General features: G+C 47.7%; 1 protein-coding gene across 1 annotated transcript; it reads right to left on the bottom strand.

Annotated features, from left to right (window-relative positions):
• Positions 1-603: 603 nt before the first annotated feature.
• Positions 604-15,128, bottom strand: MYOZ3 (myozenin 3). The gene is made up of 7 exons (XM_079145992.1): positions 14,654-15,128; positions 13,180-13,241; positions 7,800-7,954; positions 6,844-6,897; positions 6,618-6,744; positions 6,082-6,244; positions 604-3,145 (listed from the first exon to the last, which is right to left on the bottom strand). The coding sequence occupies exons 2-7, from the start codon at positions 13,238-13,240 to the stop codon at positions 2,977-2,979; spliced, it is 729 nt and encodes a 242-aa protein (XP_079002118.1). The 5' UTR covers position 13,241; positions 14,654-15,128; the 3' UTR covers positions 604-2,976.
• Between the last annotated feature and the right edge of the window lie 595 nt (positions 15,129-15,723).

The following is a 15,723-nucleotide window of genomic DNA, read 5'->3' on the forward strand; positions in this document are numbered from 1 at the left end:
CTCAAGTGTGATTAACCATCACACTCCTTCAAAAATTATTTTCCATTATTGTTGGAAAACATTGCTGTTAGTTTTGAGCATTTTCCTTTTATTCTCCATGTCTTTTAAACCTGTATCACGTAGTTTCCATTTCTTCATCTGTGTGATGCTTTGTGGGTCCTTTAAGTTCACTCATTCTTCAGATATGTCTAATCTATTAATCTTTTCATTAACTTGAAAGAAGGCATCATTTTGATAGAATATATACAGAAAATGCATAAGATACGTGTACGATTAAATAAAGTGAACATTTATGTACTGATCACCCACATTTAGAAGTAGAAAACTTCCAAGTACCCCAGAGGCATTTGAGTCCATTCACATTTATAAACCCTTCCTCCTCATACTATTATTCTGACTTACATTAAACATTTCCTTGCATTCATAAACAAGCCTTCCCTTGCTTACCATTATTCTGAGATAACAGCCATGTGGCTGCACATAATAGTTGTTAATGTTCATCGCTATGTCTAATGTCAGTTTTCTGTGTTTTTGCTATTCTTGGTCACTTTATATAAAGAACAAAAAGAGGCAGAAATAGTTTTATATGAAGGATTCGTTAGGTGCCCAGATGAAATGAAAGGTTAATTTACCTGATTTTTCAGGATCAAAAGTTTACTTGCTGAATGAAGAATGATAAATGTAGTACAAGTCCATTGAAACAAAGGTATAGCCATATACCTATACATGTGTACACATTTACTCACAGAATTTTACAATTCTAAAAGGACCAGACTTACCAGAGGTTTTTCTCTAGTATGCAGAATAGCAGGTTGCAGGAAGGTGAGAAGAGGAATGGTAAGAGGAGCTGTATAAGAGGAGCTGTGTTGGGCAGACACTTTCACATTTTACTTTTATTTATTTTATTTATTTTTTACAGTAAGCATTCTTTATTTAACATCAGCAAGTCACATGATTAAAGGAAGGGAATGAGGATACACTTTTGGCAGCAGGAATTTCCCGCAGTCTCTCTTCTGGGCCTGGCAGCAGTAGTGACCCTCTAGAGCACTGCAGAACCAAGCCAAGGCAATCCATGTCCCCTCTCCTACTTGCCAGACACTTTGATGGTTGGTCTTAAGCTCATGGAAGCCTGACTTTAAACAATAGCCCTCGAATCCTAGAGAACACATCCAGTGCAAACATTCTTAAAGAGTCTGCTGGCCCTTTGGGATCCAGAAGGGGAGCAAAACTGCAGGTCAAAAGGAAAATGCAACCACTCTCCGCACGACTTAGAGTCAGGGAGGAGGAACCCCTGTGCAAAGGGAGGCTTTCCTTCAGGCAGCAGCTTTACTGACCCCAGTGCCATCCCAACAGCTGACTTCTCAAGCTGCACCCATTGCAAGATCCTAGATTCCAGCCAAGAACCGTGGTTGCAAGAAATCTAACAATGACTGAGCTCTCATGACTGTCCTGCACCCCATAAAGGAATTTCTATACTCACCCTCATCTTACAGATGGAGAAACAGTCTCAGATGTGAAATGACATGCCCAAGTTCACAAGACTTGCAATGGCAGAATTAGACCCCATCCCATCCCATCGGTTGCCCCAGCCTCCACTCAACCTGTGAGCTCCATGGCAAGGCACCACGATCAATGATTCCAGAGTGAGTGGGCACTGGCTTCGTCACCCAATATGGTAAAGAGCCAGACAGGTTCTCATTTTGACTCTGCCCCCAGATAAGTCATTTCCCTCTTTTGAGCTTGAACATTCACATCTGTAAATTGGGAACAAAAATACCTTTCTCTCAGGTTGTATTGAGAATTAGGAATCAGGTATGTGGAGAATCCAACCCAAGCACTAGGCACACAAAAAACCTCCACCACCACCATCCTCCTCACTAGAACTCAGAGGCCTGCTTAGAATGGGGGGGTGGAAGGCCGTCCTTATAAGAGCTCCACTTTGCACCACCCCTGTAAAGGGCCCAACAGGGCAACCCTTCTTTGGATCCCCATGGTCACACCTCTAGTCCAGACCTCACCCCTTGAAGACTTCCTGGCTCTCAGCATTGCTCCTCTCCAACCTGTGTTCCCCACAGCAACCAGCAAGATCCATTGCTAAAACCTCCCCATTTCTTAAAATCCCACCTCTAGATCTCACTGACCCCTAATATAACCTCTTTCTTCCCCAAAACAACCTGCATCTGTGCTCAATTCCACACCCAACTCTGAACATGCTGATCCACTTATCAGGAATGCCCTCCCATCGCACCTCTTTCCTTGATGAACTTGCCTTCCTCCTCCAAGATCCCACTCAAATCTTCTGGGAAGCTTCTAGAATTCCACCCCACATCCAGGTTTAGGAACCCTTCCTCTGCTCCATGACACTCGGTTCCTCAGTTGTCAATTAGCATGCTGTAGGAAAAACTAAGGTGATTTACTCCTTCACAAATCGTCCTTCCCCACCATCTTTTCCTCCTGGAGTCCTGAGCCTGGCACAGTGTCTGGCACATAGTAGGTACTTAGCAAACAGCATGCACAGATGACAAGCAACTGCGTCTCAGTAAAAGGAAAAACTCTCTAATTATCAGAGATATCCTCAGGTAGATGGGCTGCTGGTGAGAGCGCACCATCAGGGGAGTGCAAGCTGCTGGAGCAGGAAGAACAGGGGAGTGGGTGTGGATTTCTAAAGACACTAATTGTGGCCCAGTCACACTGGAATCACCCGGAGTATTGGTTACTAACAGAAATTCTCCACACATGAGATTCTGATGCTACAAGTCTGGGGCAGGCCAGAAATCTGTGTTAGGACCAACGTCCCCAGATGATTTTGAAGAACATCTGCATTTGGGGACTACTGAACTTTGTGACCTTTGAGGTCATTTGCAATAATAGTTTGTGTGTGAAGACTCTTCATAAACTGTGAAGTGTTGTCCACGTGTCTTGGCTCCAGATGCTACCTGAGCTCGGAGACTGAGAAATTGAAGCTTCCGACTGGGGCTACAGCTCCTCAGATTCTGGGAGGTTGCGGACCCAGCCCTGAGCCACCCTGTTGAAGCTGGGCCTGAGGCGGAGGAGTTCCAAGCCACTGAAGGGCTCCGAGACAAAAGGGGTGCCTGCCCTGGGAATGGTCTCCCCCATGAGGGGTCCTCCAAATGGCACTGGGGTCCTGGGGAAAGAACAACAGGAGAGGTGGGCTGTGTGGAGCAGGGATGGCAGAGCACTGACATGCAGGTCACGTGTGGCTCCTTCCTGCCTCTCTCTGGACCTGTTTCCCCTTCTGTGCATAGAAGGCTTTGTACTATGGTTAACAATTTCTCCACTCCTGCCCTTTCCCAAGTCTGCCCCTAGTGGGGAAGGAGTAGCAGAGATGTTTTCATAGAATAGGTTTGTCCTTGGCAAAACTAGGCTCCAGTAAGCTCCAGAAGAGAGCAGAAATAGAAGTAAAAGTTTTTCCTTCTTCCTGTCACCTCCCCTTAGGACAAAATACTCATACACTGGAGAGAGAAGGAAGGATTCAAAAGAGCCATGAGAATCAGGAAAATGCAAATTACAACTGAGATATACCATTTTGGCAAATGGAAATAATTTGAAGAGGCAACATTGATGAGGTGGTAGGGTGGTTTCACTCATAGTCAACTGATTAGAGGACAAATTGGTGCTGCTTTCTTGGAGAACAATTGGTGGGATCTTCTTAACCTTGAATTTGTGTCACCCAGCAACTCCATCTGTAAGCCTGGAGCTCAGGGAGGCTCATGTATGAAAGTCCAAGGAAGCAAACATGAATGGTGCATTAGCAACAACCAGAAGCAACCCAGATGTCCCCTGTCTGACAAGACAGAGACAGTGTGTCACCTGACAGAATACTTGCAGCTTAAAAGGAAAGAACTAGATCTACATGTATTGGTGTGGTAGATTTCAAAAGTATAATGTTGAATGAAAAAAGCAAGTTACAGAATAGAATAAAAAGTATTAAAACATGTGCATACTCACAAACCAGTGCCATAAAGTCCATATGTATGCAGCTGCCTTAACAATGTGTGCCAAAACACACGGGCCAACTTGACAACAGTGCTACCTTTAGAAAGGGATCTGGGAAAGGGACCCGGAGGACAGTGAACCAAGGGCCCTGCCTTTATTCGAAGTTGCCTAATTATTTTTTTTCCAAAGAGAATGTATGTGTGTGATTTTAAAACAATGTCTTAATTCTAAGGAAAATATAAAGCACTTCTGAGGAAAGCAATTCTAAGGAAAATATAAAGGGTTTTCCTGCAGCAGGGGCCAGGGGGAAGAGGGGAATCTTGCCTCTGGGTGGAAAGACGAACCATGGGCCAGAGCCTGGGAGCCTGCCAGGAAAGCACTGCTGCCTGGACCACCTCGGCTTTGGCAGCAACAGCCAGGCCCTGCGGGAATAGGCTGGGCAGTGTCCAAGCCGAGCAGCCACACAGTCTGGTCATTGACTGGAAGCCCAGAGCCTAGCATTCTGACTGAGCCCCACGAGGCCCCCAGTACTGCTATTCCTCCTCTCTATGCCTCAGTTCCTCCTTCTGTCTCAGAAAAGGTCTGGGCTCAGGACTCCCTAAAGCCTCCCGCTGCTGGTGAGAACATGCCTCAGCCTGCCATTCAGAGGTAGAGATGGGTAGGATGGGCGCTCTGAGCTGGCCAGACTGGAAGCTGGCTGCCGGGACTGAATGTCCGCTGTGGATTTTAAATAGCTGGGCAGGCAGGGTCTGAGGGCCCAGGAGGAAAGACAGGACAGCCCTGACTGGCAGGGAATTCAGAATGTCTGCCAACGGCTCATGGCTCACACAGAGCCTGTTGGGCCTGATTCTTCCCATCAGGGCCCTCCCGGGGTATTCGACCATCTGAGGGCAGTCACATTTCTCCTGAGCCATCTCTTCTCAAGGCTGATCACCTCCCATTCCCATCCTTCGGTCCTTCCTAAAAGCACCTCATAACAGCCTAGCCAGGCCCTGGCGTGCACCCATCTGCCTCTATCAGACACAGTCTCCATGTGTGGTCTGAGCAGGTGCCAGAAGAACTGGATTGTAGCCTCCTTTCTGTGGACACCTCTTTTCCTCACTTAATATAGCCTAAGCCAAAGGAGTATGTTCAAAAATAGATTCAGACTGAGGTAGCCAATTGCAATTGAAATGCACCCCCAGTCCAAGGCCTTCCTCCAAGTCCAGCTCCAGCCTTGACTCCTATGGTCTGTTTTTGAATTCCCAGGGCAAAATATGATTGAAGTTCTCCCTTTTTAGCTCTACCAATCATCATTTCAGTCTGCAAATAATAGCAGCAGCAGTAGTAGTAGTACTGTTTATGGAGAGTTTATTACTTGTCAGTAACTTTGCCTACGGCTTTTCATGTCATCCTCATGGCAATGCTATGAAGTAGGTACAGGTGCAGCAATGGAGACTCGGGTTAAATTGCTTACCCAAGGTTACACAGCCAGGCCTGGAGTCTACATTCAAGCCCATACAGAGACCTTATGCACTAAACCAATATAAACCACTCCTTTGTGGCCCTGACCTCTGGCCCTACTCCCTGCTTTGGGTAGCCTCACAGTCACCTTGTAGGTCTCTTCACATCATTGGTGAAAGTAAGGACAGGCTGGATTGGCCTTGGAATGGTGAGATCTGGGGCTCTCCAGGGGGAAGGACAGAACCTGATGTCCAATCCAGAGGTGGCCCACAGCAGTAAAGGAGAACAAGACAACAGCTCTGGGGTCAAACAAACCCAGACTTGAATCCCAGTCCTGCTGTTTCCTCCTTGTTCTGACTTTGGGCAGGTTGTTCCTGAGCCTTGTTCTCTCAATTGACAGAACAGGAGAAATCAAGGCATGTTCCCCATCTTGTGAAGATGCACCAAGATTGGGGCACGATCGCCATTCATTCTTCCTATGTTTATTAAGCACCCACTAGGTGCTGAGGCACTTTACTAGCAAGACCTCAATAAATATATATAAAGTGCTGGAACTAGACCTTGAATGTAGAAAGTACTCAGGAAATTCGAGCTACTGCTGCCATACCCTGTACAGTCCTGGGCTCTTCCCCAAACTACACCCCTCCCACCCCGACCCCCTCCCGCCCAGCCTGGTCTTACTTGTTGAAATTCCGATAGTCTCGAAGGCTAGGGGTGTAACTACGGCCATCGATCTGGTAGTCCCGGTAGCTGATGAACTCCTGCCACGGGCAGCGGTAGCCCTTGGGGATGGCGGTGTGATTGAACTTCTCAGGCGGCACGCCTTTCAGTGGCTCCGCGTAGCCTGCGGTAGAAGCAGCAGGCGTGGGGGCCCCGGCGGGAGGAAGCGGTCGCCTGGCCTGTATCTCCGCGGTCCTATTCCCACCACCCCGATCCAGAGGGCCAGGTTGGGGGAGGAAGACCGGAGTTAGGAAAGGGGCGAAAGGAATGTCACAGCAAAGGGGACCCTCCCTCATCCCAGGAAACAAGGAGGACCTGAACAAGTGAACCGAGGGTTCTAGTTTGGGCTCGGATTCTGACTCGCTGTGTGACTTGGGGCGCTGCTGCCACTCTCTGGGCTAGTGTTCTGATCTAGCGTGTGTGCGTGTGCGCGCGCGAGACCACGGTCGCTCTCCACATTCCATCCTTGGTGGCCAGGACTCAAGGTGGCCACTCACCTGGCGCCAGAGCGCTGGGGCTGTGGGCCGTTGCGGCTGCTAGGTGGGCGTCCTCCGGACCTCCGGGCGAAGCCGGGAAGACGTGGAGCTCCGAGCGGTAGTTCGGCCCCTCGGGGCCATTGGCAACCTAGGCACAGGCCGGGCGCTCAGAGCCTCGGACAGCCGCAGCCCGCTGCCCCGCCCCTTCGCGCAGCTTCCCCTCCCGAGGGGTCCCCTCCGCGCTCACCATTCCCGCCTCCGCGGTTCCAGTTACCCTCCTCTTGGCGCTTCCGGCCAGGATCTGCGGGGGCGGGGGGATAAAACACAGAGAGGCTCAGGAGGGCACGGTGCCAGGGTTCTCCTCCTCCCAAAAGAGAAAGAGGAAGGCGAGAACCCTAGCATTCACCTCCAGGGCAAGTTAATCTACAACACTAAGCTCAGCGCCGGGAACAGAAGAACGATGGGTAGTCACTGCGGTTGTCACATGGAATCTGAACAAGAACCTTCCTTGAGCCCCAGATCGCTTCTCTTTCAAGTGGGCATCACCGCGATGATGACATCCACCTCAGAGCACTCTATATAAGGACAAACTGGAAAGCGCCTGGCCAGCACTGTCTCAGGTGCATAGCGGAGGTAGGTATTTGCCATTCTTATTCTTCCTGTCTCATCATTCCCTCTCAGTTGCCTCTTGCGTGGCCGAGAAATTGAGTGGAGTATGGATAAAATAGCTGTGGTTTCATTAGAAGTACCCAAAACTGCCTGCAACCTTTTCCAAGCCTCGGAATAAATCATTCCCACCTTCCTTTTCTGTCAGCAGATTGTTCCATGACCTTTTCTTTCTTTCAGTGGGAAGGAAAAATTTAAAAGGCATTCTGCATTTTCCATCTTTGATCAAGCTGAAGTCTAACTAACCCCTGCCCACTGCAAATTTAGCCCAGAGCACATGGCTATTCTTTAGCAGTTTCTGTGGAACAGGAATCCCATGACTTCACAGTGCATCCTGCCCAATTCACTTTGTGTTCTGTGTCTGGGGAGAGATGCCCAGGGAGAACGCTTTTCAAGGACCACACAGCAAAGCAGGGGCTCTGTCATTGTCTCCCCAGCTGGAGGGACTCTCCAGGGGGCAGAGGTCCTTGGCCAGGCTCACTGTCTGGCTCTTTCTTGGCCTCAGTTTCTCCATAAGCACAATGGAGGCTTACTTACCGCCCGCTGACTCTCCTCAAGCTCAAAGGTGAACCTTTGCACTCTGCGCTGCCTCTTCTGGAAGAGGAGGGATCCTGGATTATTGCGAAGGGACAGCTCCTCTATCATCAGGTCCTGGGGCACACTCAGCTTCTTCCCCAGGTCCAGGGAAGGGACTGCCAGGAGAGGCCAGAGTGAGCTCTTACTACCCAACCCCCAAGGCACTCCTGGTCACTGCCTTGAAGGCACCTGTCACAGCATCATGTGCTATGTAGGAGAATGCCTGCTTCGCCTCACACTTGCTGACCCTGGGAGTCACTGTGTTTTGGATTCTTTGCCCACCTGATGGGCAAAAATGACTCCTCAGAATTGAATTAGTTGTGCATGATATTCTGTGGAGTTGAGCATTGTTCTGGAAGCTCTTTGGCCATCTGTACTTATGTCATGAGTCCCTCCTGCAGGTAGCATGAAATGGTCAGATTCTAAGTGCTTTTTAAAGGTAAACCACAGGTAAGGAATGTGAGAGAAGAATCGAGTCAACTACAAGATTTCTGACCTGAGTCAACAGAAAGGGCTCAGTAAGATGGAAAAGGATGAGGGAAGAGAAAGTTTGGGGAAACATCAGAAGTTTAGTTTTAGACATATTTTTTTTTATACTTTCTTAGATGTTGAGAGACCTTTATTTTTATTCATTTATTTATATGTGGTGCTGAGAATCGAACCCAGTGCCTCACACATGCTAGGCAAGCGCTCTGCCACTGAGCCACAACCCCAGCCCCTAGACATATGTTTTTTCAAAGAAAATTTTTTTAAAGAGATGGGGCTTCATTGTGTTGCCCAGGCTGACCTTGAACTTGTGGTCTTCCTGCCTCAGACTCCTGAGTGGCCACATTACAGGCATGTACCACCATGTCCAGCTCTGTTTTTAAGTTTCAAATAGTCTCTTACTACTATAAAAACTTAAATGTGCATTTAAAAAGTTAGAAAATGTAGGTATAATTTAAAAAAAGAAACTTCATTATCTGTCACTCAAAGATTGCCATTATTAACCCTGCAATGTTTGACCTTTCACTTCCCCTTCTTTTGGGTATTGGGCATGAATCCAGGGGCACTTAACCGCAGAGCCACATCCCCAGCCTTTTTTTTATATTTTATTTAAAAACAGGGACTCACCGCGTTGCTCAGGACCTTGCTAAGTTGCTGAGGCTGGTCTTGAACTCTCAACCCACCTGTCTTAGCCTCCCGAGCTGCAGGGATTACAGGTATGTGCCACTGTGCCAGGCTTCATGTCTTATAATAACTACACATTCATGTGTGAGTTTTTAGTAAAATCATAGCAAACATGCTTTGTAACTTTTTTTTTTTTTTTTTTTTTTTTACCAATTAAAGAGACGTCACTTTTCCAAGTGAACACATTTTGGTTTTATCTAAATATCTAGTCTACATTTAAACTCCCAATTGTCTTCAAAATGCAGTTTGAGGAGCTGACATCCAAGTGGAGAAACTGAGCTGGGAGTAGGATGTGTGATTCTAGTGTTCATGAAAGAAAATTGACCTGGATATTAAAAAAAAAAACGAAGAATCATGAACTTATAAATGGTATTTTGTTGCTGTCATTTTTCAATGAAGAACATTACATTTATTTTTCTTCTCATGGTTAGGATTTGTCATTTGCCTCATGACTGTCCTTAGTAGTGTGGGACCTGTTCTCCAAATCTGGGCTTTTCCTGCCAACAAAATGCATACTTTTATATTTGACTAGGGAGAAAAGCCTTTTGGTGGACAGAGTGACAGGAGGACGGGAGGTTATGCGTCAGCAGCATGGTCATTGTTGTCCAATTCTGAAATCAGATACAGGGCTGGGCGTGTGGCTCAGTGGCAGAGCACTTACCCAGCACACGCAGGATCTTGGGTTCAAATCCCATCCAGAAGAAAAGTAATGAGTTAGCTAACTTATTAAAATAAAATCGTTTGCACACAGGCTCGTGTGCCAGCTCTATAAAATGATATTTTAAACCGGGAAGCTGAAAAACTTCAGGAAGAAATGAGAAAAGATAAAGAGAGCCCCTATGGAGCCCTGAGCTTTCCAAAATTTAGAATGGGAAGGAGCAGTTAGCGGGGTCGGAGGAAAATCTAAAGAGACTGGTGTCCTGGAAACCAAATGATAGAAGATTTCTGGGATGACAAAGTGACCAAGAGGGTCAAATGCTGCTGATTTGCCAAATCAGAAAAGGGATGAAAATTGACTGTCATATTTGTAACATAGAGTCCCTGGTAATCTTCACTAACACTGTTTCTATGGAGCATTTGGGTGTGAAATTCTGATTGGAGAGGATTCAAGAGAAAATGGATGGGGGAACCAGCTTAAATATCCCACAGGGGAGCGATGAGCCAAGTCCAGGGCTTGGAACATTCTACAGGGCAACTGGCCTGTTTGCTTCAAACAAGTAAATGACATGGGGGAAAAGGGGTGAGTTGTTTTAGATTAAGAGAGATTTAAGAGACATAGCAACCAAATAAAAACTATGAGCCTTGTTTAGATCCTGATTAAAACAAACCAGAAAACTGGAGAAAGGTGAAGATAGGATTGGCTAGTAGATGTTGTTAAATCATTACTGCTAATTTTGTTGGGTATGCTAATTTTTTTATAGCACATAAGGAAATGTCTTTTTATTATTTGCATATATGCTGAGGAATTTAGGAGATGAAATGACATGCTCTTTGGTATTTGCTTTGGGATCCAGGAATAAAGGGGGCTGTGGCACCCTCTACTTATGTGTGTGTTTGGAAATTGGCATGATGTGTTGAAAAGAGAGAATGGGAAGAAAAACATAGACAACTGTGTGCGGAAGCTTCAGGCAGCTTGAGATCCAAGGGGGCTTGTCTGTAACCAGGAGATAATGGCCTGTGTGTTAGCTGTGGGGAACTTTTGAAAATGCAATCGAGGGAGAATTGCTGGAGGAATGTCCTTGAGCCCAAGAAGAGGAACAGCAGGGTGTCCTGCCCAGCGAGCTAGAAGGGTTGGCACCAGATAGGTGTGAGGAGAGTTCATCACCCTTGCAAGCGGAGAGGGATTGAGAATAGATGCAAGCCAGTGTACGGATGTGGCAGAGGGGGCTTGCAGATGTTTTCTTTGAGCTACTACATTTTTCTCAGCAAAACAAGAAGCAAGGTCACTAGCTGAGACTGAAGGTATGGGAAGAGTTATTGGAGGCTTCAGGAGAGAAGTTGCCAAAGTCATCTAAGAGAATAAGTTGTCTGGAGGCATGCCCGAACTGGGGAAAGGAATGCGGCTGCCAGCAGCAGTGAGAGCCACCCAGGTGCTGTGATTCACCTGCATAAGACCCCCTGCTCTCCTGCTAAGGATGCCACCCTCATGACCACCATTAAAGGTTAATTAAATATAAATGACATGTCCTAAAACAGGGGAACTGAGGGGAGAGAGGCCGTAAGATAAAACATGCTAGTGTGCAAAGGAGTCTGTGGTATGTTGCTAAGGGAAAAAGGAAGCAAGCTGAAGAACACAGCACATAGCATTTAGCCCATGTGTGTACACATCATGTAAAGACATGTGGACAGAAGACCTTACACAGATACCTGAACAGTGATTATCTACAGATAGTTCCATTATGAGGCACTTTCACTTTCAAAGTTGTACATGGTGTTTTATCTGAATATTTTTTTTAAATGGATGTATTTTGCTGAGCACGGTGGTGCACACCTATAATCTCTGCAGCTTGGGAGGCTGAGGTAGGAAAATCGTAAGTTCAAAGCCCACCTCAGCAACTTAGCAAGGCCCTAAGCAACTCAGTGAGACCCTGTCTCTAAATAAAAAATAGGAAGGGTTGGGGATGTGGCTCAGGGGTTAAGTGCCTCTCGGTTCGATCCCTGTTTTTTTCTTTTGTTGTCTGTTTTTTTTTTTTTTTTTTTTTTTGTTTTTTTTTAAGAATGTATTCTTTGTGTAATTCTGGAGAAATCTCAAGTCAAATCCCAGCTTTGCTACCCACCAGATATGTAGAAACCTAACACCTCTGAGCCAAAATTTTTCATCTGCAGAATGGGAATAATAATATCTAACTTGTAGAATTGTTATGAAGCTGAAATGACAAGACACAAATCCCCTAGCACCCTTTCTGACACAGAGTACCCATGTAATAAGAATAGTGTTTTTATTATTACTATTTAAAAATGACTTTTTAAGTGGTGAGATCATGAGATTTATTTTTCCTTCCTATTTTTCTTTCATTTCAAAGTGTTCTTTAATGAGTGGTTTAGCAATACTCCACAAGTTCTGTATTTCAAGTTTGGCATAATGATGTGTGTCAATGTTTAGAAGACACTAATTAATTGCTTAGACAAGAGAAATGAGAAGGCACTGCCCATCTCTCCCAGCTGAAGTATGAATTCCTCACGATGTTTTCGTATTTCAGCACACAAAATTAAGGAGCGTTGCTGAAAGAAACACGATGCCAACAATAAGAGACAAGAACACACAAACTAGGTTAAAGGGAAAACTTGCACATCAAGCAACACAACTCGATTGACTGCTTCCTAGGACTGACAGAGGCCAACTGCGCAAGAGCTCTTGGACAAGCATTTCTCAGAGCAAGCTCACTGTCACCAGCTTTGAAGTCACCTGAACACTTGTCTAAAAGGCAAATGTATGGCCCCTACCTGCCCCCAGGTCAATGAAATCAGAGTCCCTGAGGGTAGATGTTATGAATCTTTATTACCAAAAACACGGAACCACTGTGACTCACACTAAAGCTGAGGGTCCCCACTGAGTTGAATCCATTTTTAAAATATTTGAAATGCTCTAATGTAGACCAAATAAATATGGACTCCAAAATTATACCAAGAGTTCATGAAGAGGTCTTATAAAGTTGATAAACATGATTTTAGAGGATTTATTCCAGAGATGAGTCTGCTTTGAAGTGAAATGGCTTGAGTTCAACTCAGTGGTCTGCTCTTGCTCTCCTGTCATACTATCCCCCACCACTAATCTTGAGCCCTGGGCTGGCCACCTGGGTCATCCTGAGGCCAACATGAGGCCCACAGGTATCAAAAGCAGGAGCACGTAGGCCAGAACTTGTGGCTACAGTTGATCTGGGACCACAGCCCTCAAGGATTGATTTAGGACAGAGGGAAGGCCTGGAACCAAGGCCAGGGTCATCTTGGGGTCGGGGCCTACTCGGGGGCACTCAATTTCAGCTCCTGGTCTGTGGACATAAGGGCAGGGCCCCTCCAAAGCCTCAGGAAATGCCTGGGCCCAGGTGGCAGATTCCACAGGCACTCCCTCAGGGCTCTGGAACTCACACCTGCTTGCCAGGCCTGGGGCCAGCAGGCCTGAGTGACCACAGTCTGGGACCAAGAGAGAAAGCACAGGTCTGGGCCACCTTACCTGGTCCAGCAAGGTCCCCCATGACAGCCATCACTGGCTCCTTCTGCTCCTTGGGGATCATCCTGTGGAGTAGAGACTTTGACACATGAACCAGGCTGTCCCTCTCCTCCCCAAACCTCCCCCTCCCAAGGCTTCCTCTAAGTCCCTGGTCCACCCAGCCCCAGCCCTGGACAGTCTTGGCCCACCCCAAAATCACGTGCAAAGTGTCTGAGCTGGAAGGGCCTTGTAGGGTCTTTTTGTAGAAAGGAGGAGACTGAGGCTTAGGGAGGACAGGAGAGGTGCTTGAGACATACACATCGGGGTCCATGTTGCTAGGGAGGTACTCTGTCTTCAGGGGCTGGCCTCTAGGGCTGCTCCCCAGGCCTGAAACGCCAGGGATCAGGGAGGCTGGGTCTTAGGCACTAATGTCATCTACTGACCCAGAAGAGGTGGACAGGGGTTAGAGGTCTAAATTGGAGGGAGAGAGCACAGATCAGGCTGGGGCTCCTCTGGGCCTGCATGCTGGTCCTCACTGCCCAGGCTCTGGGCTTGGCCCTGAGGATGGTCCAACAGAACTGAGAGCCATCACTGTCCTCCCCGAGTCCCCGCCCTGGGTTGACTTGCACAATGTTCTCTTCTCCCTTGACCCTTCTCTTCTTCTTTCATGCCCTTTTTCATCTCATGGCACTTTCCAGGCATCTTGGAGACCATTTGTGATTAAAATGAGCCCCAGAGCCTCAGAGAGTCCCTGCAGGCTCCGAACCCAGATTACCTAACTTTCCCCAGGAAAGGAGGCAGCGCCCTTGGGCTCCCTGGCTAACCACCCACCCCAGTGCCCCTCTCCTTTGCTTCCAGGTCTTACCATACTCCTTTCCTCAGGAAAAAATCTGCCCCCATCTGTGTCCCCACACACATCTGCAAGGGCCCTGAGTTAGTGGACACTTGACTGTGTCCACTGCGTCTGGGCCTCAGTTGCCCCCTGTGTCATTTAAGAGAGTGGGGCTAATCATGGGCGTCCATGATGGGCTTGGGGCATCATAAACAGTTAAAACTGTAAATAAACATGAGGGTGTCCAACATGTTTGGGGAGATCATTAGATTATAGAGAGAGCTCCCACTCTGAGCTTTGGAATGCCACAGTCCACAGTCTATTTCTGGATAAACACTCCCTTCACCAGAATTCACAGGTGCTGGGAAGGGGTCCTAATTTACAGACAGGAAGTGACTCTCTCCATTGCCTGGTGATCCTGAAGTCCTGGGCAGAGCCATCATCTATCCCCAACCGTTAATCCTACTTACCCCCTCCCCATTTAATGGAGAGAACCCAGAGCTTTCTCCCCTCCTCCCGATCCGGGATCCTTGCTTCCATGAGGCCCCAAACTCCCCGGATCCTCTGCAGCTCCCTGTCTCTGCAGGCGAAAGAGTTCCTCTGGGAATTGCCTAGCTTCGTCCACCCACTCCCCCAGCTCCTTTAGCTCCCTTAGGATCCTGGTACCTGAGAGGATGAAACCACAGTGGTCAGGAAGGGTGTCCGACCCTCAAGATTAGCACCTCTGTCGGGAAGCTGAGAGTTGCGTGGTCAGTGTCTGTCACAGTCGGCGGTCAGCGGTCAGTGATCGGGGTGTGCCCTGTAGCCAGCTCTGGCTTCAGCTGACGAGAATCATTCTTGCCTTGTCGTGGGTCACAGCCTTATTTCGGGCTGCAACAGGAGACGGGGCCAGATGCTAAAAGCACCAAGCCCTAGGGAAGACAGGTGCTCCGGCAGCAGGCCCTTGCAGACAGAAGGGCTTGCACCCACGGGTCCACATGCACAAGTGCACATATCCAAGGCACCTGGAAACACTGAGAACCAGTTGCTGTCACTTCAGCTTGTTAACTGTTATATTCTTAGGCCTAGAACAGTGCCGCATAGGAACTCAATAGATTTTTGTTGAATAAATGAATGTGTGGATGGATGAATGAACTCTTCCTAATATCTTTGCTTGACTTATCATTTGTCTCCTTCCTTCTGCCTTCTCTCCCTCCCTCCCTCCAGCTTCTCACATTCTCTAAGCCTTTCTCTATGGACTGAAAATAAATAAGCCAGGGAGGGCCCTGTTCTCAAAGAGCTCAGCCAGCTTGAACTCACACCAGTCCACAAGCCTTGTGATGCATCATGGGAAAGGCTTCAGGGGAGTCGGGGAGCCTGTCACCAACTCAGCCTGGAGGTTGGGGAGGCTTCCTAGAGGAGGAGACATTGGACTTGGGCCTTGAAGGATGGGTGAGAGTCCACCAGGCAGAGAGGAGGTAAAGGCAGTGCAGGCAGAGGACACAGTATAGGTACAGATGATAAGAGGTTGGCAAGTAGGACCAGAGCCAGAGATGTGGGGCCATGTTGTGAGATGAGGCCTGAACGGTGGGCAGTGGCCAGATCACAGCAGGCTTCTCAGAAGGAAACTGTTGTAAAGGACTGCTGAGGAGATGCGCTGGCGGAGTGAAGTGATCAGATGGGCATTTTTCACAGATATTTGGCTACCAAGGGTAGCCAGGTGAGACAGGGTTGGCTGGCCTGGACAGGGACAGAGG

This window comes from Sciurus vulgaris, assembly GCF_902686455.1.
Source record: "Sciurus vulgaris genome assembly, chromosome: 6".
NCBI classification, from domain to species: domain Eukaryota; kingdom Metazoa; phylum Chordata; class Mammalia; order Rodentia; family Sciuridae; genus Sciurus; species Sciurus vulgaris.

Bases quoted from the DNA above. Each gene is read 5' to 3' on its own strand.
- MYOZ3 (XM_079145992.1), bottom strand. From the start codon at position 13,240: ATGATCCCCAAGGAGCAGAAGGAGCCAGTGATGGCTGTCATGGGGGAC. The intron at 6,745-6,843 runs GTGAGCGCGGAG...GCCTGTGCCTAG, and splicing joins GAACCGCGGAGGCGGGAATG to GTTGCCAATGGCCCCGAGGG. The intron at 3,146-6,081 runs GTAAGACCAGGC...TTCTTTCCCCAG, and splicing joins GACTATCGGAATTTCAACAA to GACCCCAGTGCCATTTGGAG.